Source organism: Rutilus rutilus (genome assembly GCF_951802725.1).
Source record: "Rutilus rutilus genome assembly, chromosome: 7".
Taxonomy (NCBI): domain Eukaryota; kingdom Metazoa; phylum Chordata; class Actinopteri; order Cypriniformes; family Leuciscidae; genus Rutilus; species Rutilus rutilus.
The window spans coordinates 26584791-26611844 of record NC_140221.1 but is presented as its reverse complement, the minus strand read 5'-3'; the positions used below and the strand labels follow the sequence as shown (position 1 = coordinate 26611844).

The 27054-nt window shown below is 36.2% G+C and overlaps 1 protein-coding gene across 2 annotated transcripts; it reads right to left on the bottom strand.

The window, feature by feature from the left end:
- Nucleotides 1–393: 393 nt before the first annotated feature.
- ttc33 (tetratricopeptide repeat domain 33) lies at nt 394–27054 on the bottom strand. Of its 2 annotated transcripts, none has more exons than XM_084414366.1 (5): nt 27019–27054; nt 25796–26023; nt 13011–13092; nt 6331–6462; nt 394–989 (listed from the first exon to the last, which is right to left on the bottom strand). In XM_084414366.1, exons 2-5 carry the CDS (start codon nt 26020–26022, stop codon nt 621–623), a joined length of 810 nt encoding a protein of 269 aa, XP_084270492.1. In that variant the 5' UTR covers nt 26023; nt 27019–27054; the 3' UTR covers nt 394–620. The 2 variants fall into 2 exon arrangements, with proteins under 2 accessions (XP_084270492.1, XP_084270491.1); XM_084414365.1 differs by having other exon boundaries at nt 26941–27045.

The following is a 27054-nucleotide window of genomic DNA, read 5'->3' as shown; positions in this document are numbered from 1 at the left end:
ATGGGTTGTTTTCTACTATCTCTCTAGATCTAGATCTCTAGACAGACAAAAAAATCGTATCACTCCCTGCATGACCTTTAGCTCAAGAGTTTAACCAATGACTATAATACTGCTACTTCATTTCTAAGTAGCACTAACTAAACACCAATAGTCTGTAAATAGGTAATGGAGCAAGTGTGTGTATCATGCTCTTCCCACTCAGTCCGGGCACATCAGAGTTTCACGCTGCTATAACAGCACTCTGGTCCCAGCGAGGGCTCACATCTCACATAAAACGAGACTGAAACAAAGGCGACTGGGAATGACATTCCTAATCAAGTGTGTACATTAAAAAGGGATTTCTCTGCTATTTTTAGAACTTGAAAGCGATGAAATAACAACAGAATTCTTCAGTAAAAGGAAGGAATTTATGGTCTTGTTTGAGTGAAAATTATCCAGAAGCATTTCAGATTCTTCTGGGAATCAGGTGCTCACTTTACAAATTCACAGGGGATAGTTGAACAACTGTGTTGAACACTATGAGGAAGCCAATCAGAACCCTGGATTGTCAAATCAACAGTACATACATAATCTAAACAAAAGACACAGATGAGGAGACACAAAAACAGCCTCCATTTCCCTCAGAGTCCTCGTGCCTTGACTAAAACACTCTGTGAGGATGAAGTGGGTTTGTTGTCATCCTCGACAACCACCTCTTTGGTCACCCCACATGTGTCCACAACAACCGCCGTTTTTTTTAAGTCCTCATATTTTTTCTGTCTATCAGCCATGGCTGTGCAAGCCTCAATCACTTCATCGCTTTCAAAATCATAATCGCTCTTTAGCTCTGGAGCTTCCACAAGGAGCCTTCGGGCGTCTTCTTCCTGTGTCGCCCTTTCACGGAGAGCTTGTTGCTTCTCCCGGAGCTGTAAGGCCCAGCTTAGGTCTTCCTCCCAGAGGAGGCGTTCAGACGGATGCAGGTGCACCGCCACTTGGAAGGACCGTACAGCCTGGAACACACACAGGGAACATACAACATACGCAAAGGTGAAACTACATGCAAAATGCATAGATATAGATATACCGTACCGTTAAAAATTCTGGGGTCGGTACAGTTTTTTTTTTTTATGTTTCTGAAAGAAATCTCTTTTGCTCACCAAGGATGCATTTATTTGATCAAAAATGCAGTAAAAACAGTAATATTGTGCAATTAGTGGCCCTAACAGGCGTCAGTGGGAGGAGTTAGTGTAAATAGCCTCTGCCAACAAGGCAGTTTTTTTTTATGCTTTCTTGCTGAATAAAAGTATTAATTTCTTTAAAAATTTCTTACCCTAAACCTTTGAACATTAGTGTGAATGATATAGATTTGGGTGATACAGTATACCAAAATGGTATGATTAAAATTTTTCAATTTAATATACTTTAGATTTCAAAACAACTTTAAACTGAAATAAAAACATGAAATAATTGATATCACTTTTGCTTTATCATGTTTTTGTGCTTTGTGACCCAGACTATTCCTATATTTATCTACAATGTAAATGGTTTGATATGACATCACTTACACTCCAAAATGAACATGAACAGATGTTTATTCCACATTCAAACCGAGGCATTCACGACATCTCACTAGTTCTCAAGATAAAATAAACCTCGGCAGTCTTCTGGGATTACTGAACATGTACTAAAACAACTCCACTTGCACAAAAAGACATTTCCCATTTCTTCCCAAAAACCCACTTCAAAAAATAACAGTTCTAAATGAAACAGGCATGTGGTTTCAGCTCAATAAAACTATGGGCTGATAATAAGCCTTAACAGATCACATCATCCATGCTTGCATACAAAAAACAGCAACTGCAACCAACCACTTTCTCAAGACATTTGCTCTCTGAGAAAATAATGAATTCATAAATAGGATTTAGTGGGGTGTTTTACCTTCATAATTGCCCTATTGACTCAACAATCTACAAAGGAACGATCAACTCTTTCAACAGAAACACTAGATCACATATCTGCCTGAAAGAGGAAGAAAATCTGAGCCAGAGCCAAGAATCCAGCCCTTGTCAAAAAGAAAACCTTTAATGAGGAATAAAGCCATCTGATGGCTTTGGGAGACCTTTTCTCCTCCAGGGTCCTGATTGATTTAACAGAGATGATTTCAACAGTTGTGATGAAGTCATGGAACAGATTCATTCGATTTTGCTGGGTGACTTACACATCAAACTCAATAGTGCTGAATCCTACAAGATGTTTGTGTGTGCGTGTGTGTCCATAAACAAAAGTTACTTGACATTTTTATGTGGTTATAACAATAGCATAGGAATGTCAACATGAAACAGAAATTAATCTATCTATTTTCTAAAAGCATCTTGATATTATTGTAATTGATCCATGCACGTTTCATGTTTTTTTTTTTACATCGTAATTTTTTATAATATAAAAAATGTCATAACGATCTTCTGGAGAAACAGCAGACTTACTCTCTGGTGATGTACTTCGGACTTCTCCAGTCATTCAGATCTCTTAAAGGGATACTCCACCGTTTTTTCATATTAAACTATGTTATTCCCTTAACTAAGACGAGTTGATACATACCTCTCTCGTCTCAGTGCGTGCACTAAATCGCTCTGGCGCGCGGCGAAACTTTGTTAGCACTTAGTTTAGCCCAGTTCATTCAATATGGGCCAAGCAGAGAAGCTACCAAACACCTCCACGTTTTCCCCATTTAAATACAGTTACTCGCGTAGTGTAACTCGACCTAGGACGGTGACACAAAACAAAACGTTGCGCTTTTCTAAGCGTGTAAAATGGATAACTATATTGTATGGCGGAATACCATAGCAAGTGCTTGGAAGCACTTCGACTTCGGCGCAGTAATATCTTCACTAGAGGGAGCGGGGGCCGGTGAGAGGATTTTTCACGAGTGAAGATATTACTGCGCCGAAGTCGAAGTGCTTCCAGCTATGGTATTCCGCCATACAATATAGTTATCCATTTTACACGCTTAGAAAAGCGCAACGTTTTGTTTTGTGTCACCGTCCTAGGTCGAGTTACACTACGCGAGTAACTGTATTTAAATGGGGAAAACGTGGAGGTGTTTGGTAGCTTCTCTGCTTGGCCCATATTGAATGAACTGGGCTAAGCTAAGTGCTAACAAAGTTTCGCCGCAAGACAGAGCGATTTAGTGCACGCACTGAGACGAGAGAGGTATGTATCAACTCGTCTTAGTTAAGGGAATAACATAGTTTAATATGAAAAAACGGTGGAGTATCCCTTTAAACCCTGTCCCTTCAAAACTGACCGCAAGATCTCATTCAGATCTGCCTCAAAGTACTTTTTTTGATCATTTGTTTCACTCGATGTACATCACTACATCACTACTGATCTGTTGTTTTTTCAGTTTCACTGCCATTTTAAATAAAACAGAACGCCCAGGAAATAAAATAACAGTAATTTCTAAGAAAAATTTTTCTACACCTTTTGTGCAAACATTTCTGGAAATATATTATAACAGGAAAGAAAAACAACTGACATTTAATCACCAGCCTCTTAATTTATCGCTCAAACAAACTTTACAGAACTTTCCATTGGAATGAACTGTAGATTTCCAGGAACAGCATCATTAAATGTGGTAAAACTGATTGGATATTAATCTAATGTTGGCTGGAATGCTTTTTACATTGTAAAACAGTTATAAGAGCCGTTTTTCTCTTTCTATTATGCAATAACGTGATTAAAAACGGCGGATAATATGAATCAGAATCAAGGTAAATGCTAATCACAGTTAAATGAATGGAGACAGGCCTCATTTTAAAGTGATTACAAGTTAGCAGCACAGATTCAAAAGTTTAAACAACGCATTAACTTGATAGTGTGAGCTTTACAATGACACAATATAATAATAATCTGTTCCATGATTCTGCAAAAAATTAAAACCCTCTTAAAAATCACGGAACGTAAACATTAGTCCTCCTCGATCCTCAGGTTATTTTTCTCTTTGGTTATTGACTTGACATGGCATGCTCAGCCCAAAGTTGTAAAGTATTTTTTCAAACTCTAGCCAACATGTCAAGCTCAGTGTGTACGATGAGTGTTTAGATTATACACACACACGCACACACACTAGTAGTTACTAGCCAAAGAACTGTTGGATCTGCAAGGTTTTCTTTCATTAAGCATTTGTGTCTAATGCACACAATCACACACAGGTCGGGGCATGTAAGGTGTGGCAGTGTTCCTCTTCAAGTACTCTTCCATGCTCCTGGGCTTGGATGTACTGAACTACACACTTCATCACAATGACGCTTGATCTGAGTGATGGATAAGTGGCAGAAGAACTCATGCACCTTATGCTGACTGACAAAGATGCAGAACCTGATTTCACAGAGTACAACATCTTTGTTGATCCTGGAACAACATTCCAATCAACCAATCAGTTTTAAGGGCCAAGTTTACAGTTTATGTCAAGTTTAGACTTACAACCAGGGTTATCTACATCAGTGTTATTCACCCATGCTTTTCCTCTGGTTTTATGGATAACTTATGGGTAGGGTTAGGTTTAGGAGTAGTTTTTCAGACAGGAATGTTGTTCTAACATGCGACAAAGACACCGATACCATAACATGACTGGAAGACTATAGGTTGTTCTGTTCACAATGGAAGAGATGCCTCAGTATGCTGAATAAACTGCTTGTGTGGAAACAGTTTATCACCTAATAAATTGACTCCAACGGTTGGCTGTTTATACAGGCTAAATAGTGCTACTGATGGGCTGCTTATTAAAATATATTTTCTTGTACATTTTTGGGGGTGAAATTTGTATTTATAGCCATTCAACATTACAGTATAACTGAAAGCCATATTTTTTAACATTGAATAGGCCTAAAACATATATAACAACTTTTATTTTTAAGTGAACTTGTGTGTTTGTATATAGTAATATGATGTTTCTGTCAATATCAGCTCTCTCTGTTTATTCTTATTTTATTTTTGCACAGTAATTTTCACAATAAGTAAGACAATTACAAGTTAAAACATTTGGTATCAATATTTTATGTAAGACACTTATTATACACTGTGCGCTATTAAAAATGAACAGAACTATTACTTATTTTTAGTGGGTTCTCTTAAAAAAAAAGAAAAAACAACAACAACATGCAGAAAATGTTGCAGTGGTTCTATCATTGTTAAGACCCATTGGGGCTGATTTAACTGTATCTTAAACAGGACTGACTAGATCAGTGTTTCCCAACCTTTTTTTCGCCAAGGCACAATTTTGATAAGTAAAAAATCCCACGGCACACCACTATATAAAAATATAACAAAATTGCACAAACATGCATAGCTTTAAATGGCATTTAAATCTAGATATTAGGCTACATAAAAATCAGTACACACATTTAATGTGAAACTTTTAGGAACAGGTAGGAACACAATAAGTATGATGTTGTTGGTGATGATAAAACAACGAATTTACATATCGGAAACCTTGTATTTAATTAAACACTTTCGTCGAAGTTGGTATAGTGGCTTTATATACTGTAGCTATGGTCAGACACTTGCATGTGTCATTAATATTAACATTTTATGAAATTCAAGCTAAAATTGAGTTAAGTTACAAGGTTTTTGACTAGCGAATGACAGATATAGTTTGTCACTGGAACAGCATTTGAGGCAGTACGTGCATCTCATTACGTTTTCATCAACGTACAGGATATACAATTTATTGTAGCTATATGGGCGCTTAGTTTTCTTGTTGTTGAAATCTCATGATCAAAATCTCATGATACAAAAGATGAAGTGCTCCGCACAGGATATTTAAAACACTATATTTGCTTCTAGACTAGGCGGCAAAGACTAAGACTATTCTCCGCTCTTCAAATACAAAAAGACGTTATGGAATGCGTTTCTTGAATAAATAAAACGCTGTACTTACGCAAACATCAGTTCTTTATTTTCCCTTGCATTGCAAACAAGCAGAGATCTCTCCAAACTGTGCACGGTACATTCTAAATGGAGGCGGGTGGAGTTATGAGGTTTGAGTGACAGTTTGAGGAGCAAATGGTTTAGTCACAACCTCTTTTGATTTTTTTGAATGGTTAAATATTTGTAAAACCCACATACAGCCTTAAAGGACGACCAATAGCATTGATTAAAAAAAACAATGACGAAATATAGAGATTCAATGTTTCGGCCCAACAGCGCAATGATATAATCTTATTTGTAGCATTTTTTTTTTAATTATGTTTTTGAATTTGATAATTTTCCACGGCACACCTGACAACCTGCCGGTACAGTGGTTGAGAAACACTGGACTAGATAACCGACTATGATGTAGCTCATACTTACTAGCTCTACTTCGCCAAGACTTATTTGGGCGCGTCCGAGAGTTTGCCACGCCTCCCACCAGAGGGGACGGAGTTTGGTGGCCATCTCTGCAGACTGCACAGCCAGGAACACCTCTTGAAGGGTGATCAACACCTAAGGATTACACATTAAAAGGTTACAGACTCACCTCTTGAAACATTCTCAGCACAATTATTTAATTTTTTTTTAAATCTGAACAGATTTTAAAACACTAGGCATCATACAGTTGCCAAACTTTGTAAATGGTTACAGAAAAAGACTGGGCATCATAAACCAAATGACTGAAGATCACACACAACCAGACTTTCAAGTCATTCTGAACACAACAAACTCACACAAAAACATGAGCCTCGCTGCTAGGAGATGCATGACAGATGAAAACAATGTGTTCTAAAATCGACTTGAAATATCACATCAATATCAACATGTTAGTCTGAAGCAAAAAAAAAAAGAAAAAAAAAAAGACCAAGACTGTGCCTCTCATACACTATTTGATTTTCAGTGAAATCTGTCTCTGACTGCTCAAAATATTAAGAATGGCTCTGACTTTCGGCAACTAGTAAGCAACTTACATTTTTTTAAGCATACAACAATTTTGTACTGTATACGAACAAAAAAAGTTATTTCACCACAGACCCATTTTAGTCAGATATCCAAAACTACTGAATAAAAAGCACAGATAACGCAACTGTAGACTTCACGTTTGGCCAACAAATTAATGTCAAGTCTAAGAAATCAGTTACATCAGTTACCAAGCTGATGTAATTTAACATTTTATTTTAAACATCAATAAAGTGTTGTCACGTTGCTAAACATCCACTTGGGTCATAAGTGAGAGACAATATAAATGACAATGAGTAAGCAAACATTGCACTACGTGGCAACGCAGGGATGTTCTTGCATCACAGATGTTTCCATTGTGGAGTTTTATTTACTTAAAGCCTTTTAATTCAGATCAGACCAATAATCAAAGTAAATACCAGCTTTATACAACGCAGGGTGTTGCCAGGGTAAGAGCAGTTGAAGGACAAAACTGAGCTGTAATCTTAATTTCCAGCAGGTTTGGTTCTAAATTTGCAGGCAGACTGAAAAACTTTAGATTCACATGTTGAGGTCACCATTGAACAGGTGTGTAATAAGCAGATGCTAGGAACATGGTGGGAGAGGATAGAGGACAAATTGAGAAGGGAAATTAAAAATCAACTTGATGCAAATTCAACTTGATGGCAAACATTGCTTGTAGATTGATCAGGGCAAAACCAGAGCCAACCAACTGCTCCAATGTGATCAGATTACTAATGAGAGAGAGACACAAACACCTTCTCGTTCTTTTCAGGTGACTCCCCGTATACATGATCATGAGATCAGCCAGGAAAAGGTCACTACTTTGGTTTACAAGAAAGGGAAAATAAGGACAGCCTTGTGACCAGCACTGAAACAAAACCCTGACCTATGCTGCACTCAAGTGCTTCTGGGAAATCATAATGACATGATGTACGTTCAAGTGATTTTGTTCAGAATAAAACGGACTGACTGGACAATTTCATATTGACAGGAAGCTTTTAGGACAGAAGAAAAGTAAATCAAAGAATGCACATTAGGTGTTCAGTGGCAAACAAATAAAAAAAGTGTAAACGTCAACATTCACACAATGATGTGTTATGATCAATAGCAATTTGAAAGATCCAGAGTTTTCTTCTGGTAACTATGACTTTACGCTGTCGTTCATGTGCGCTCAACTCATAAATTCAATCATTCTGACAAGACTTAAATGCACCAATACTATATGTTTGACCTATAGTGAAGCTTCACTGACTGCCATCCATTACCAACAAGGAACGCAAGGCTTTTGTTTACAGTGATATTATTTGGTGATGTTATTTCTTATTAAATATAATAAGCTTTAGCTAAAATAAACAAGTCGTAAACAAATTCATACCATTTTCCATTGATTCCCTCTTTTTAACACTTTCTCAAGTATATCTTATGGAAAAGAATGTGTTTAAATGCACATACTGCGCTTTTGCAAAACTATAGAGACCCATTTGTATTGTAAAACCTGTTACATCACATTCAGAGTTTCGCATAGACTATTTGATTTCGGCTTTATCCAGTTTCTGGAGTTTACACCCACATAACGAGACTGTGTTAGAACTTAGATCTCTGAATGAGAGAACTAGATGAGAAAACATGCATCTGTTATTGCTTTGATAGGACATATAATCAGGAATTCAATCACTTAAAAGGTGCGCAGAGTCCAACCTGTCATTCAACGCACACTCTTCTGTGCAATGAAAAACAACACTGCAAAAGGCAGGGTTACAGAGACATCAAAGACAATACACTTACGCCAAAGATAAGATGAAGAGCGATGAAAGAGGAGATTATAAAAAGTGAGCAATAATGGAGGGAGAGATATACAGAAAAAGAGACTGTGAAAGGATGAGATAGAAAAAACAGGGTCACAAGTGGATAGAAAAGACCAAGTGACTAGATGCAATGACTGCTACTGGATGCAATCTGTTTTATGTTAGTGATATTAACGAGTAAACAAGTGTGTTTGTGTACTCAGCTCAATGAGCAGCTGAGCCATTGAACATGCATATATGTATTTCTAAAGCACATATGTGTATGTGTGTGTGTGTGTGACTAAGCAAGTACGCAAACATCTACATTTAGGCCCATTCAGTAAATTTTGTACAGGCCACTGAAGTAAAATAAAAGAGAGAAAACCAAATATTGCAATCCAAGACAATTCTTGAAGTGCTTATATTGCAAACAAATCATGAAATTCTAGTCTTAATTGGCCTCTTGTTAAAATGACAAAACATACTTGTGACTATAATCCTGATAGATAGGAGAGAAATTAAAATTTATTACGATTACATAACATTAAAATCTATCAATACCCTCTGTTAAGTGTAAAATTAAATTCTATTCAGTTGTCAAAGGGATGAAAATGCTCAACAGAAAAATTCTATGTCTGTGCCAAATCCAAGATCCTGTAATGTCCTATCAACAGACTCTCATTTTGACTGTCAGAGCTAAAGCTGAGATGAGATCATGGGAGTGGATAATGGACAGAAGAGAGTGCAAAAGACAGGATATTAAAGGTAAGATGAGTGAATGAGGTAAAAAATGGAAGAGGAGATACTAACTGAAAATAATAGGCATCTTTGGCTTATCATAGCCGGAAACAACTGGGCGACAGATTTGTTAACTTTGCCATCTGAACAATAATACTATCTTTTCTAGGGTATGCTTTTTTGTTGCATATATACCATGTGATTTGTGTAGAGCAGCCGCTTGTCAACAAAGTCACTGGATAAAGACGTTGCTCCAGTTAACGCTGAAAGGAGCAGCCCTCCTGGAGGGCTGTTTTTTCTTTTCTTTTCCCGGCACATTATACGGTCATAAAGGATCTCTGGTTCCCCCGAAAATTCTGTCAGTAATTACTCATGTTGTACTCATGTTGTTCCAACCCCGTAAGACTTCGGAACACAAATTAAGATATTTTTTTCGAACATATCTTAATTTGTGTTCCGAAGATGAATGAAAGTTTTACAGGGTTGGAACAACATGAGGGTGAGTAGTTACTGACAGAATTTTCATTTTTGGGTGAACTAAACCTTTAATGCTCTCATTCATCATCATAAAACAGGTTTATATTCATTACAAATTGCTAACATGTTAATGTGATCTATAAAGTTGAACTTTTTCAGAAACAGCCTACTATTAGCTGAAGCAAGCTCAATGACTCTGTTCATGGCATTACTTTAACCAACATTCAGTAAATAACAAAATATGAATAATACATTTATAGGTATGTATGGAAAAATTAAAATTAAAATAAAGAAATGCATTGCCATTTTACATATTGCATTGTGATTTTGCATATTACATTTCAAATTGAATATTGCTACCCATAAGCTTCCATAGTAGAGTTCGCGCCAGTTGGTTACGCTGTCTGAAGTGGAAGATGTCGGCAGAAGCGAGTGGCTGTTTTACCAAATGGAAATATTCCAATTACTTCACTTCTTTGACACAGGTAGACAAGAACATTACGGTACAATGTAAGCTATGTCCTGGGGAGAAAAAACTATCGGCCGCTGTCAATAGCAAGTAATCTACTGAAGCACCTGACAAAGCAGCATCGACGAACACTTTTGAGTGATCCGTGTTCGTCGACAGATAACGCTACGGCAACCCCTGTTAAAGGAGACATATCATGCTTTTAAATTGTTCCCTTTTACATATAAATCATACATTTGTAGTCTATATAAAGCGGAACTGCAATGCTTGGGTCTGAATTCTTCATTATTATAGCTCCACAGGCCCCTTTTCTACCCCTTTTCTGATGTGCGTCTGAGAGCAACTCGTTTTGGTGCGGTCTCTTTAAATACAATTGAGACACTTCATACCCCGCCCCCTCTCCAGGTTGCAGAGGTTCAACTCCACCCCGTTCGGCCATTTTTGTAGTTTGATAGCAGAGATACGATTATCTAGCGGCACAGAAACTTTTTATTCGCACGTTATTAACAAAATGTCAACAACGGAAGACTTGTCCAGCCAGCCTTACATGTTCTAGCCAGAGTCGGAGCCGGAGCGAGATGAAAATGAAGACGACGAACCTGTAGAACAACGTCTTCATATGGATGTATCGCACTGGTGTGTACTGTATTTACACATGAAACTTTGGTCTTCCGACCTACCACCGTGTCGATTTATTTTGATTAATATGTGCGAGGGAGAGAGAGCAAGACAGCGTCTAGTTTGGAGACGGTGATGTCTTGTTTACACTTTCGCCTGGCTCTGAAGAGAGAGAGTGAGCGCGCGCGCGACCGGGTCTCTCTCTCTGCTCGTTCTTTCAGTTAACGTAAACATGCGCCCTTGTCACAAGCGCGGCAGTTTATCTACATTAGACGGTGTAATGAAGCGTGTGGGTTACTACATCCAACAACCGAACATTTTAACTTACCTTCTCGTAACTTCTGCATCCTTTAGCTTGGACTACAAAATTGCAGCGAGAAATAAAAATGGCGGATTGCTCGAAGTGTTGGGCTGGAAGTCAATGTCCTTATTTGGCAGTTCCGCTGCAAATACTGTGACGTAATAGTTCAAAAAAACGTCATAGATAACAGAAAAATCGGAACAGGTTGAAAAATATGACCAAAACTGAATAAGATTTCAACGAAGCACCTGAAGAGAATAATTTCATATTTTCTGTACTTCTAAACACTCCAAATATACAACAAAATGCATTTAAGGGCTAAAAAAGTGCATTTGGCATGATATGTCCCCTTTAAGCAGCCAAAACTTGATTTTACACCGGCGGTGCAGAAAGTGTCTGAAGGTGGGCTTAAAAAAATATTGCAGGCTAAAGGTTACAGTGAATTAGAAATTAGTTAATTTTGTTGAAACACATGACTACATTATGTGTCACACATGACACACATAGGCTACATTATGTATGAAATATAAAATGGCACTTGTTGCTTTGAAAGCAAGTTTCACGTTTACAGCTTGATGCATGTCATTTAACTTCTCTTAAGTTAAGCTTTTTTGTTATTCAGATATGTAGCAGAATAATTCTATTTTTTTGTTATTCAGATATGTAGCAGAGGAATTCTGTTTAAAAAAAGGTTAATTTTGTTACTAAAATGTTTAAGTATTATAGTATGTTTTAATAAAGCTAAAATGCTTTAAAGGATAAACTATTCCATGTTTGACTCATATTGAATTATTAAAAGAGTTTCATTTCTATTGTCTATCCGGTCAAGGTTTATAGAGATTTTAAGAAGTAATTTGTTTAATTACTTGTTGAGTAATTAAATTACTTTTCATACAGAGTAATTAGAAAAGTATTTTAAATACAATATTGATGATGTAATTAGTAATTAATTACTTTTTTGAAGTAACTTACCCAACACTGGTCATACATGATAATAAAAGAAAAGCAGCAACAAGTGTGAAGCACTCCTTCGTTCAATTTGCTTGTTTTTAACATTTCATTGTGTTCAACATAATTCTTCACAAAACAGAGGTGGTAGACAGATGGTTACACATCTAAGCTACTAACACAAAGGATCCGAGGTCCGATGGGAAGTAAATGTGACTCATGAACTGGTAAGTTAACGACATACTGTAATAACCTTGTTTGAGAACCACTGTGCTCTTGAGCAAGACTCTTAAACCCAGTGGGGATTTCCCTACATTAAGACACAAGAAAGCATCTGCTAAATGGTACCATTAATTTATGCTGAAGCAGGCTGTATTGTCATGACTGATGTCTAAAATTTGCAGAGTTCACCCTCCATCCAGAGTGAAGGAGAGGTACAGTATGTCCATAGTGTTCTCACTGTAAGATACAGTTTGTTTGTGCACTACCAGCCCATTACTGTGAGAGAAGAGAAGAGAGAATATGTGGGGAAAAAACTAAATGTCAGAAAGTTCTGTTATAAAGCCAGAGATAGGGAGTGTGTTTGAAGAGTGAAACTGGGGGAGGAGGAAATGAAAATAACAGCAAGAGAAAAAGAGAGAAGCGAGGAAAAGAGTGTGTCAGCATAACAGCTGTGTGCCTCTACATCTGCAATATATTCCACTATTGCAGAATAACCATCAATTTTATAGTGTGTATAAAGAAAACTGTTTTTCGTTTTTACCTGTGACTTCATCTCATACAGAACGGCATCATCTGGTGTAAGCTGAAGAGCGTCGTCCCACCTCTTCAATGCCTCCCAGTTTCTAGAGCAAACACATATACAGAAAATACTCCTATCAATTTTCATTTAAAGGATCAAACACACATAACTGCAGTATATTCAAATGCATATTCAAGAACGCAAACACATCTACTGACACTGTTGACCATTATCTTGATAAATCTCATTTCTGCAAGCAGCAGGTTGCTTCATCATTTTAACAAGTGATATCAAACAGTCCTCAAAGTCTTTAAACCTCGCTCTAGCATGTAAAAATAGTTTATCAGGATTAATTATCAAGCAATTTCAATTATTATACAAGACCAAAAAAAAAAAAAAAAAGCCAGTAAATGGTATTTTACTGATACCTATAGCAAAACAAATATTTGTTGGGCTGAATGAAAAGAAAATTAAAACTGATTCAACAGATGACGCAAATACATCTTTCAGCTAATCTAGTCAATGGCAAGTATTAGAAAAAAAGTGTCAATTTTAGTAGTTAGAGTCAAAAAGAGCAATTTTAGTAAAGAGAACAGAAATAGTGATGACCAAACAAAGCAAGCATTTTGAGTGGCCTATGAAGATAAAGACTTGGAGAATAATTAAATCTTCATTGTTGGAGGTTGGGCTGGATTTCAGGAAGCCTGTTCTAGACTAAATGAAATCTTAACTGAAATGCAAACCGTTAGGCAAAATATTACAAACCGGCAATTAAATATACTGTACTTTATGTATTTAATCTCACTTTATTAACCAATGTATTTGCTGCTGACCTTCGATGATCCAATTCATCAATGCTAATTGCAAAAATTACTTAGATCAGTGGTTCTCAACCTTTTTTGGGCCAGCGCCCCCTATCCAATATCCAGGTCCCTGAACGCCCGCAAGAAGCTGCTTACATTAACCTTACTTTCGAAAAATAAATAAATACAATCATGATTTTTCATGAAAAATTATGTTAGAATTGTAGGCCTAAAATACCTTGGTATCAGCTTGTTTTCATCAATGGTATAATTAATACAATTACAATTAATTTGGTTTGTCATTTTCTCCTTACTGTCTTGCGAGTTAACAATAATGCCTGACCATTAAATTACTTGGTGAACAAAGAAAACATTTTGGCATTAGGGATTGGAATTAGTTAATGCCTAAAAATGTAAAAGTTTTACCTTATAAATAGAATTTAGTTTAATTAAAAAATTTGTCGCCGGAGTGAATGGGAACATGATTTATTGAAAATATTTGAAAAAATAAAAGTGTTTCTTAAGTCAATACTTTTTAATGGCTTGTCAACTTTCCATTCCATTCTTAGTTTTGAACAAGAAATAATATCAAGTCGTCAAAATACAACTCGTCAAAACTCCGTGAATCACAACAAACGTATCGGTGTGAACACTCATTTAAACAGCATATAGGCCTACACCACTGATCTATATAATGTCATTCTATATAGGTCAGTGGCCTACACACACCCGAACTTGACTGCACATCATATTTTTGCCATTATTGATACTGCATTCAATCGTAATGCAATAGAAATGAACACAAAAAAAACCTGCCTAGTGCCTACCTACAACACTGACGTTGGACTTGCGGTCAGGGGTAGAGCGGCTGCGGACAAAAGTTTTTTTTTGGACGCATGTGCACACACAATATGACATCACACTTATACATAGTCCTCACGCTTTTTAAATAGCCCACTTAAAGTGTTTATTACAAATACATTAGCCTACTAAATGCTTAAAATGAATAAAAGTAAATTAACAAAAATGTGCGTTATATAGCCTATTTAAACTCGTGAACGCCCCCCTTTCAAAAATCTTGCTTCCAATGCCCCCGTTGAGAACCACTACTTTAGATAAACATCATATTGGTTTCATTTTTTGTTTTGTTTTTATTTCTTAAGAGTGTTGAAAGGGCCTTTATATTTGCCAAAAATATAATTTTTTTTACTATTATAAAACAAGCAAGTCCAGCCCAGGTGAAAAAATGTAATGCATTATTTTTCATTCAAAGTAACTAAGTAACAATTAGCTAACTAGTTTTTTTTACGCAATAATGTATCACAATACTTTTAAAAGTAACTTTCTCCAACACAGTCAATCTTGGCAATAAAGACAAACACATGATTCTAGGCTTAAATATAAGAGATTTCTGGTTCAAAATGCTAAATATATAATACACACAAAAAAAGTGTGTCATTAATTTTGACAATGTACATATACACACACACAGATCTTCACAATGATTCTGGCAGACCGAGCAACATTCCCTGTGTAAGGTATGCATGGGGTAAAAACAGGATATTTGTCGACGGGTTTCACACATGTAACTGCAAGTCTTCTCTTGTTTTCTTTCCTTGCAGAGAAAGCAAACTGGCAAATGAGTATAAATACGTGTTTTACTATTTCATCATAGCAGGGGTAAAAATAAAAGAAAAATTAAACAAGTTTACCCTGCTTGTCAATTAATTGTGAAAGAAACTAAAAGATTTCTTGGTGGTTAATTGGGAACTGTTTGAATGATAGATCAACTGTTAAAAAAAAAAAAAAAACTTATGTTTTATGTCAGAAAATGCAGCTTTCTAAGAAAACCAAAGTAATTACTGCACCTACGTCACAAAGGTTGAAATGTCAAGTTCAAATTTCATATAACGTCTCTTGTTGAAAATTCAGGGGTCAGGGTCAGACCTCATTACATTAAATTAAAGACCTTTAAGGCCTTGCAGCTTCCCATAATTCCCCAGACCAGGCAGTCACGCTGGTGGTTGTAGTAACAAGCACGAAGAAGAAGATGAAGGCAATCAAATAACATTTAATAAATCCAATGGGTACAGCGACAGAGCAACATACAACACATCCACATACTGACAACACTGAACTGAAACAGAACCGAACATATATACAGGTGATGATGATGCTTGTTATTGAGTGCACAGCTGAAAATCATTAGTGTTGGACAACAAATGAGCGATTAACGCAGACAATGATGAAACACGAAGAGTCAAACATGACTGTGACGGTCAGCTCCTCTTCACAGAAGCAGTTCCTGTATTTGCACAATGGGAAACTTAACTAGTGTTAAACATCAGCTGTGCAAATACTGCATGCTGTTTTTCTGAGAGTCCATAAAACGGTCCAGCTTCTTTAATCTGCGCCATGTCTGTGTTTATCATGCAAATAATGTACAGTGATTAAACATAAGTGCTGGGTACTTTTTTTACAAAGTCCCGTGGTAAATGGTGTAATAGATAAGGACTTACTATATCAAATCACCACCACTGGGTAAAAGAAAAAACAACCTCAAAGTCATTTACAAAGAATTTACTAGATGGTTTCCAGGTACGTGATTGTGAAACACGTCATAAGCCTGTATGGAAAGGCAAAAAGTACATAGTGTTACTGTACCTGCAAAAGAGGGCGTAGGTATGAGGAAAGGTGTACGTCATCCTGTCATCTTTTCACAAGTAACAAAAAATTGTAAATACAACTTCATACTGATACTATATATAGAACTCTCAGCCAGGTCAGCCAGTAATAAGTAGTTTTAAAAAACAAATATGCTCTATCACTATCTTATTGTGTGTTATTAATGGAAAAGAAAGATTGTGACAGATGTTTGCAAAAACATTTAGCACCTTTTCTTGTTAGAATTGCCACAAAAAACATGTGTTGCTGTAGCTATGTGATAAGTGTGAAAGCGTGGTTGGGTGTGGTATTGTGTGAAAAATGACATGGAGGGAATTCATGACTCCGCCTCAATAAAAAGGATGTAAGAAACCATACAGACTCTCTGTCAGGTCTTTATGTTTAAATTATGTGGTCTTCATTACTGAACATGAATGAAATCCTCATATTAGATTTCTCATTATACAAAGGTTATGAATAACTCTACTGTACAAGATCTTGGGCATTTGCAATGAGAACAGAGACAATATGAAACAGGAAGAAGGTACACAGGCAGATTCACAAACACAACGGTGAACTAAATGCACTTGAACAGTTGGAGCTAAGCAAAATGGCATGAGAGCATGAGAGACCTCAGTGTAAATGGTTAGGTCAGATATCCAATTTTTAAGTTAATCTAATGGAACATCAACATTCATCATAATTGTCTGTTTGATTTACCCATGGCATAAATATTACAATTATTTATTAATTGCACTATATGAAGTAGTATTACACATAAAGGTGCACAAATATATTTGTTTCAAATATTGGTTTCACTTGCTTTCAACAGTAGCAATAGATGTAAAATGTAAATTAATACATTTAGGACAAGATTTTACTCTAATTTCAAATTATAACAAAAAATATATATATTTTCCAGCATTCAGTGTGGGATTTAATTGTTTGATTCAAAGACTAAGTAGCCTATTTCAAATGGATCACTTATACAGATTACAGACTGTTTTTTTGGGGTTTCTTGGACTAGTCGGTTACAAAATTTCTGTTTAAATGTTATGGAAATTAGTCATCATGGTGCACATCCCTAATTTTTATCATATTACGACAGAAGCATGTTTTCCATATCAGACATTATTGACCGATGTCTGATATTGACGCAATGTAAAAGGTCATGTTATGTGAAGACAAAATTTTTTTTAAATATGAGCAGAAAATTAGACTTGGGTACAAGGGTTAGCATAAACAGCCAATGATGCACTGAGCTAGCAAAACATCTACAACATCACAGTTCAATGTGCTGGAGCCTGGTATGTTGTCTTTATAGCCATGTAGAGCCTTGAGTCATGTGAAGCTGAGAGATGTTATTAACTATTACCATCATCCCTAATGCAAGTGACACTATGACACTACAGTGTCAAAGTACTATTTGTCCTTCACTTTGTAACTATGCATTAGACTTTCCCTGCTGAGACATCAATATTTCAGGAACCCCCTGGAGACTAAATCAGTTTTTAATTTAAAAAGGCAGATAATATAAGGACAAAAAATGAGGAATTTAATAACATTGGAGCATTAAGTCTTAATATCACTGATTATGCTTAAGAAAAAAAACAAAGAACAAATTCATCAGCAAGAGATGAGATATTAAAGTTCAGTCCAGCATTAGGAATATATGCTGACTAGGTAATAACAGATCACCTACTGTTGTGTTTTCTGATGTTTGGCAGCAAAATCTGGCCTGTTGGCACTTTCGGAACTTAAATTACAGATGTATAAACATTTATAATCGATTCTGCAATGGAAACTTAAAAATGGTCTCATTCCACTTAATAAAGTATTGCAGGAAAGTTTAACTCGAAATGTATGTCATCCAGGAAATAGCTCCACTAATAGCGGAAAAGCTCCAACATGTGTCAACATTAGTGACAGGAGACATCTGTCCTGTCACTTTTTCATTGAAGACAACTAAACATCAACAAGACAAGGATTAAGAGGGCGTTCACATGCCCTTTTTAAAATTTGGGTCACACACTGGTCAAAAAAAGGCAACTCTACTGAACTGAATGTTTTGTTTAATGTATAATTTAGTGTAAAAAAAACAAAGTACCTTCCAGTCTAAAAATTATGCATGAACATTTGAACTTTTATTGACACTGTTCAACGCAAGTGTCACAACATTTCAGACCAAATGTAAATCAAACAGCTAATTATAACAAATTACATACAAAAATGATTTCCAACCTAACTGTTCACACTAAAGTCACATGGCAAAAAGTCAGATCCTAAATTATTTTCACATATTAAAATGGTAGAGTTTTGTTTAAACAAGTTACTGTAGAACTGCAGTTCTACACCATGCAACATCAGTAACTATGGTGTAAGCCTTGATCTCTAACTGAGTGGAAGTTTATAAGAAAGAAAAGTCCTACCAAAAAGTAAAAGAAACAATCTAAGTTGAATGTCATGTTAATACTGGGGTAACTAATAGGACTCAGGGTTAAATGACAAAGTAGGCAAATTCCTGAGAAAAGCCAACTTTCAAATATCCCATGCAGATCAATAAGTAACAGCGTTTGAAATAAATACACAGCATCTTCTACGCATGGTAATACTGCTGGATACCAATACAACATTTATATGCACCAGCAAAAAGATATAAAAACACAAGTTATTAAATGCAGTCTCATAGTGAGTGCATTGTGCTGACCTGCACCCACTGTCCTCCAGCTCCATGTAATTTCCTCATCACAATCCACTTATTCTCCAAAGAACTTGATTACAAGAGTCGCCGGGGCAACACGCCTCTTCAGGGGCTGCTGGGGTTTCACTTACTGGTGTAAAGCATAAGCCAGAATCATTGTTTAAGGGGGTATGGTCACTGACCCCAGCCATAATGGCTTCGAAAGAATGTGAATAAGTCACTTCAAGTTACCTGCTGTAGTAGGCTATCTCTACAACTCTAATGCAAATATGGTTGGCTTTTATAAAAAGTGTCTTCTAAAAGACAAAATATAAACTTTTGATGAAATATTGCTTCACTGTAAACCCAGATTTTGTTTCTAATTAAACATACGAGTGATCATTACTTATTATTTTATGTTTAGTAAAAACCTGCTATCATTACTAAACAACATTAGTTGTTTGTACTATTTAACTGAAAGATTCATTGCACTAATCAGGTTTAGCAGAGACAACTTGGTATGTTTAGTTTCATAAGGAAGGGGAGGGGCCAAATCAAAAACCTGCCTGGTCACGTGAAAAGACCCGCGTCTAACGTGCGTCCAAGGGGCTCTACACCTGGCGGGACGAGTACTGAGAATTGTATTCAGTATTGTGAAGCAGACGGTATTGAGAATTAACAGAGGTTTAGATGTTGATGAATTATTGTTTAATTTGTAGTCACCATAATGGTGATAAGTGTTGGCTTTAGTTGGGCTCTTGCCCTTGCCCTTGACAATTGAACATTAGATTTTCTCTGGCTGCTTTATACCTGTGTGTTTAAAAGGCACAATTGTTATAGCAAAAAAGCCAAGAGTATAGTGATCCAGTGACTATGACTGCATACTGATGTAGTCATCTATAAAGATTATAAGTCATCAGCACCTCATTTCATCTGTTTAATCTCTTATTATCTGGGTCTTTCCATATGATTGATATGAATGTTAATACCACTCAACATGTTTAGTTTCAGTTTGTGTAAAAAGTTAGGATTCCATGTTAATATAACTCAACATGTTTAGTTTCAGCTTGTGTAAAAACTAAAGTGGTATAAGGCAACGGGTTTCCACGCGATTTGCGAGTAAAGTCAACTAATTCGGGTTAAGAGTGTTGATGGCTCCAGAAAGACACTGCATTTCTACAATAAAAATCTCAGAGGGATAGATGGACTTCTACGAGTAATGCTATCTTCCTATTCAAACATAGCCTAAATTGATTATATGAGCACTTCCACAATCTAACTGTAAAGTTTATATGTAAATGTGTGTATTTTATGGATTCTCTACCAATTTCAATTTCAATGTGTTCTAGATCTCCAGTACTGTACTGAACTGAAATACTGTACATTCAAATCTATAAGGGTCTAGATTAACATTCTCACAGAATAATGATGTATGTATGACTGTACCAAGGTCAGATGAGCCTAGATAACACTTTTCTATTTAAGTCCTCCCTGGTAACACAGTGCTATTTTTGCCCTTCACAGTTAAATGGGCCACTTAACAAAAAGTACAAAAAGACATGTAATGTAGTGTTCAAATCCATTTCCCCCCATTTTTTAAATTGAATATCATCATATGAAAAAACAGTCCAAATGTCCAGTAGCAATAAACAGGGATGAATTAGCCTAACAATTGAAAAGGATGAACAAACAGGTACAAAAACCAGCAGAGTTGAACCATGTTCATTTTCACCAACAACATCACCACAGTTATCTATAATTATTTAAATAAATAAAAACTAGTGACAACATTATGAGCCCAACTTTAAGACTGTCTTGATCAAACGCAAAACAACAAATCTGCAGCCAAAGATCACTACAGAGAGCCGCAGGGGTAATCTGCAGGGGTAATTCATTATACATAAACACTAAAACCAGTGGCCCTGTCATTTACTTGACTTGATCTGGCAATAAATAAATTCAACATCCCACCAAAGACCAGCTGCTATCAAAACCTTAGAGACATCATCACATTTCTGGCAACCACCTTTAATTCCTCTTGAAAAACAGGTGCAACAAATATTGGCACAGTGCTACAGTAATCACATCACGAGCGCCAGCGACCTACAGCACACTGTTACAGTTAGAGCCAAAGCGCTGCTTAATCATTAAACAACATTTCAGACTACAGTCTTAAAGAATCTAAAGACAGAGAGCTATGGAGAAGAAAAGAAGGAGCTAAAAGGTTGTAAAATTGAAGAGTGACACTCTACCCTGACCCCTCATGGACTTGTTAAGGCTTAACAAGGTATAAGGCCGCAATAACGGCAGCTTGTTTTTAATCCACGTCTCTAAACCATCTTCCAGTAAATTTAAGCAATTCTTTTATCCTCTCCAAGCGCTTGCTGGCTATGACGTTTATAGCCTTTCTTTGGACACTCAGAAAACAAGTGGCCTATTTTGACTTATTGTTCTGGGTAAGTTCTCAAGAAACTTGAGAAAGAAGCCCTTTTTCCCTCTCTGTCTCATCCTTTGTAAGGACTATCGTAATGTTTATACGGACACACCTGATGCACTGATTCATTTAAGAAATGCTGCCTCAGGAACAGAAAGTGCATATTAAACAATGACATAATTACTTATTATTTCAGAAAATAAATAACTAAAGCAAAATGCACAAGTTGGGAGTGTATTACCTTTCAGCAATACACTCAGTCTTGCTTCATGACCGTCAGTTGAGCTTTTCATAGACATGCTAAAACTGAAAGTCCCATTTGAGTGCTAAAATGTTCAGCTTCTACGAGCTGCACTGAACTCCTGTCTAGGCCTCTTCAGCTGGTGTTAGGCTTAAGAAATGATATCCAAAGTCACTGACAGAATGTATGTCAATAAAAGTACACGGATGTAATCTTTTTTTCTACATCAGATATATAAAAGTACAAGATTTGCTTTGAAAAGTGATATATTAAACACCTTTATCCTTGCTAACCTGAGTTACCTATGTTTTCATTCAGGATGGATAATGTTAGTAGTTGGCTCATCTCAAAAGGTCAGTAAACCCATACATTTAATTGAAAAAAGTTGTGAATTTTTTTTTTTTTTTGAATGAGAATCTGATCTGTCAAGCTCAATAATGCCACAAATGGCACCATGAAAAGTATCATACTTCATTCAGCTTCTGCACTTTATTTCAAGTCTTCTGAAGCCAAACGATAGATTTGTTTGAGACAGCACATTTAGTGAACTCCTTGAACCAAACAAGTGACATCCACATGCAGTAAGTCCATAGTGAACCCACAGCCCCATCTGTTGGATGAATGCGGTACTGTTATAATTGATAACCTAAGACCAGTGGTTGAGAGCCCGTGGCCTTTGACCAAAATCATCAAAAAATTGTGTCAAATCTAAATTATTTGAGTGGAGAGCGAAGCTTTTGTGTCACGCTGCGGACTTCTATGGAAGATAGAGCCTGAATCTGAAACCTTCAGATGACAGACACAGCTCATATCTCCATCTCTGTAAGTTGTACCAAAACAAAAGAAAATGTACCAAACACAGCGGTTCTTTTGCATTGTTGTCCAGTCCAGTTCACACAGCAGGGGTTTGCAGAGAATGTGGTTAAAAAAGGTGTTTAGTAAAATAATAATAGTAATAGTAAAACATCCGTTTTTGCATTAGCTCTTTCGAAAAAATGCATTGAAAAAAAAACTGGCTCTTTTGTGAAAAAAGGTTCCCTACCCCTGACATAAGACCAGCCGCATAGATTATTGGCTGATGAATTCAAACTCTGTTTTTATCATTGACAATAACTGCTGTGTCATGTCGTTGGCCAATGCATTGACCTGCTTAAATAACAACTAACAGATGAATAACCGTAAAAGGCGAAATAGCTGTCAGTTTGTTTTCCTGGAAGGATTGTGCCTGGCACTTGCCTATAGAGTGTGGAAAAAGAGACAAAATCAAGTAAGATGAGAGAAGAGTTTTTCACAGGCCTACGTGTATCTTAAAATGGGACCTATCATTTCAAATCAAGCAGATAGCTTAGTCACACTTTAGATTAGGTCATTAACTAATATGTACTTACACTACAATAAAAAAAAAAAAAAACAGGTACAATGTACTTATTGTGTTCATGTTGTATTGCAAAACACTTTTGCTGTTATTGAGGTGAGATTAAGGTACGGTTAGGTTTAAGGGTGGGTTGAGGGAAGGATCAACAGTGTAATTATAGATGTCATTACAGAAATTAATTACAGATGTAATTACATGCAAGTGTTTTTTAAATATAGGTACAATGTACAAAACATGTACACAAAAAAAAATTGCATTGTATCAAATGATTAATTTGAATTTGGCCAGAAGCAAGTCATTTTACTTTAAAGTTTTAAATATGAATATTTTTTCTTATGCAAACTCTTCGCTTTGCTTCAGAAGGCCTTTATTAACGCCCCAGAGCTGTTTGGAGTTTGTTTATGATGGATGGATTCACTTTTTTGAGCTTCAGACTGTTGGTTGCAATTCCCTGCCATTATCAAGCTTGGAAGAGCCAGGATATTTTTTATATAACTCCGACTGTATTCGTCTGAAAGAAGAAAGTCATATACACCTAGGAGTAAATCATGGGCTAATTTTCATTTTTAAAGTGACCTACTCCTTTAAGATAACAAAACATAAAATAATATGTATTGTTTAAATGAACTAAAAAGGAATTCAAACTAAATAGGTTTTATAGAATAAAGTGATATGTCATGAAATTGTCAAATTATTTAAAAAGGAAATAATGCACTTGGACACAAAAATATGCACGTCATGTCATTGACCCATATACAATGTATACTATGTAGCAAGGAATTCAAAACTGACACTTATTATTTTTTATGCAATATTGCAGATTTTATTATTAGCGATTTATCCGTGCACAAACTGCACACGCACACACACACACACATATACACATATACATATACAGTGCAATGCATAAGTTAATACACCCATGCTAAAGTTGACTAAAAAGAGGAATAAAAAATCATATTTTGGAAATTGAACTTAATCCCTTAATTTAAAAAATTAGGAAAAATCCAACCTTTAAGGACACCAATTTTCTTTGTGAATGAATAATGTATCGTAAATAAATAAATGTTCTTCCTGAAAATACATGGTGCATAAGTTAGTACACCCCTATGTTAAATTAAAGGGTTAGTTCACCCAAAAATGAAAATTCTGTCAGTAATTACTCACCCTCATGTTGTTCCAACCATGTAAGTCTTTCGTTCATCTTCGGAACACAAATTAAGATATTTTTGATGAAATCTGACAGAATTTTGACTCCTCCATAGGCTTCCAGTGTGACCGAAACTCACCGGCCCAGAATAGTTATTAAAACATCGTTAAAATAGTCCAAGTAACTACAGTGGCACTACATTAAGTTTATCATGCGACGAGAATACTTTTTGTGCACAAAAACAAACAAAAATAACGACTTTATTCCACTTTTCATTTCCTTCTCTCTGGGCCTCGTAGTGTTTTTGCGCTGCACGTCTGTGTTGCACGTCATCACGCAACACACACATGACCGGCGTCGGCCAATAGTGAGCCTACGTGGTGACGTGTAACACAGACGCGCTGCACAAAAACACTACGCGAACCAACTAGAGGTCGAGAGAGAAGGAAATGAATAGTGGAATAAAGTCGTTATTTTTGTTTGTTTTTGCGCACAAAAAGTATTCTCATCGCTTGATATACTTAAGATTGAGCCACTGGAGTCACTTGGACTATATTAACGATCTCTTTAATAACTTTTCTGGGCCAGCAAGTTTCGGTCACATAGAAGCCTATGGAGAAGTGTAACATGGCTCAGATTTCATCAATAATAGCTTAATTTGTGTTCCGAAGATGAACGAAGGTCTTACGGGGTTGGAACAACATGAGGGTGAGTAATTACTGACAGAATTTTAATTTTTGGGTGAACTAACCCTTTAAATTCCCATAGAGGCAGGCAGATTTTTATTTTTAAAGGCCAGTTACTTCATGGATCCAGGATACTATGCATCCTGATAAAGTTCCCTTGGCCTTTGGAATTAAAATAGCCCCACATCATCACATAGCATTCACCATACCTAGAGATTGGCATGGTTTTATTTCAGTTAGCCTAAAAGCTAGTTTGATTTGCATTGCTCTCAATGGCATTTTAAGGAAGAACATTTATTTATTTACGATACATTATTCATTCACAAAGAAAATTGGTGTCCTTAAAGGTTGGATTTTTCCTAATTTTTTAAATTAAGGCATTAAGTTCAATTTCCAAAATATGATTTTTTATTCCTCTTTTTAGTCAACTTTAGCATGGGTGTATTAACGTATGCATTGCACTGTATATATATATATATATATATATCTCATCTTCTCTGATGGCGTGTTTACTGGCACGAGGGCGGTACAACCTGTCACTCACATCCGATCACAGCAAAATAGCAAGCCACAATGATTCAACCATCCAGTCAATTACCGGTGGACAAAATCAAGTCCTGCTCTACATTTTTTCTTGTTCAAGAAGCGATTCACTCGAATATAAATCACAATAGGGAAGAAAAGACAATCGCAACTTCCGCTTCATGCTGATTTTAAAAACACAAGGCTAGTAGAATTAGACATTTGGATTTAACAAGCACACAAACACCTACCTGCCCTGCTCGGCGAGCAGCGCTCCTTCATCCTTTAGTCTCTTGCTCTTGACAGCACAATCCTCCAGCAGCACCTCTCGCCGCCGTTTGATCACGTGCAACCAATCAACTCCCTCCTTCTCCACATCACCCTCATCATCCACCTTCTCTGAGTCCTGCTGAAACTGCTCCACCGTCGTCTTGGAAACTCTCTCCCCCACCTTACGCTTCCAGCCGAAGGAGGCCATCCTGGCAAAACAAAACTCAAATTAAGTTCTGTTATTTTCAGCTTATCACGCACATTCCTACACAAAGCACATTTACACATTTTATCTTAGTTACATGTCATTACCGAAATGTATAATTAAGGAATATGTTTTCAAGAAAATAACTAATAAGGACATTTAAAATTATTCTGAGGCCAAACCTTGAAGGTATTGGTATTATATACAATATAATTTGGGAACCTAATTCACGCCTTAGACCTATTTGTTTTGTAAGAAGATAATTGCATGATTTGATTACAAAGAGTATATTATAATAATACTACACTGCTTTTACCATGCAAAGGCTCTGACATTTTTTTTTTTTTTTTTTTTTTTTATATGAACAACGCTATATTGTATAACTATATTTGCCTTTGAAATCAAAGAACAGAAATAGACTGAATGAGTTTCGTTGAAATGTTGTTAAGGGTTTTCAAACGGTTATTTCTACATTTATTTTAAAGTGGTTTAAATGACCCAAGTAAAGTGACATTTTAAAAGTCAATCAACACACTTATTTTATATATATATATACACACACACAAAATTATATATATATATTATATATATTTGGCTGTAGAACGTATTAAAATAAATGCATCTTAAATTATTGTCTTTGCATCAAAAATGGCTTAATTCGGCTGTAAATTTCTAGGTACAGTCGTCTCATAATATTGAACCTGTAACTGCAATAAGGTCAAGTGCACTTGTAATGCAGCCAACAACAGTCTGGAGCTGAAGGAAGACATGGGTGTTTTACAGCTGCACAGGTCACACTCATACACACTGTCTGAATCACAAAAACACAACGCGGCAGCCACGAAAGCTCTTTACGTAGATTTTATGTTATGTTAACATAATGTTATTTTATGTTAAAATATAAGGTCGAAAAAGCCAAACCTGATTCATAAATAGCAATTAATTCACGACAGCATCACTTGACAGATTGTGGTTCTGTCGCAACAACGCGTTACTTACGAATGTTTTGGACTTGTCCACTCCGCCCTCTAACCC

Excerpts from the sequence above, each read along its gene's own strand:
- ttc33 (XM_084414366.1), bottom strand. The coding sequence starts at position 26,022 with ATGGCCTCCTTCGGCTGGAAGCGTAAGGTGGGGGAGAGAGTTTCCAAG. Across the intron at positions 13,093-25,795 it reads CTGCTCGCCGAGCAGGGCAG|AAACTGGGAGGCATTGAAGA; the intron begins GTAGGTGTTTGT and ends TGTTTGCTCTAG. Across the intron at positions 6,463-13,010 it reads TGTATGAGATGAAGTCACAG|GTGTTGATCACCCTTCAAGA; the intron begins GTAAAAACGAAA and ends TGTAATCCTTAG.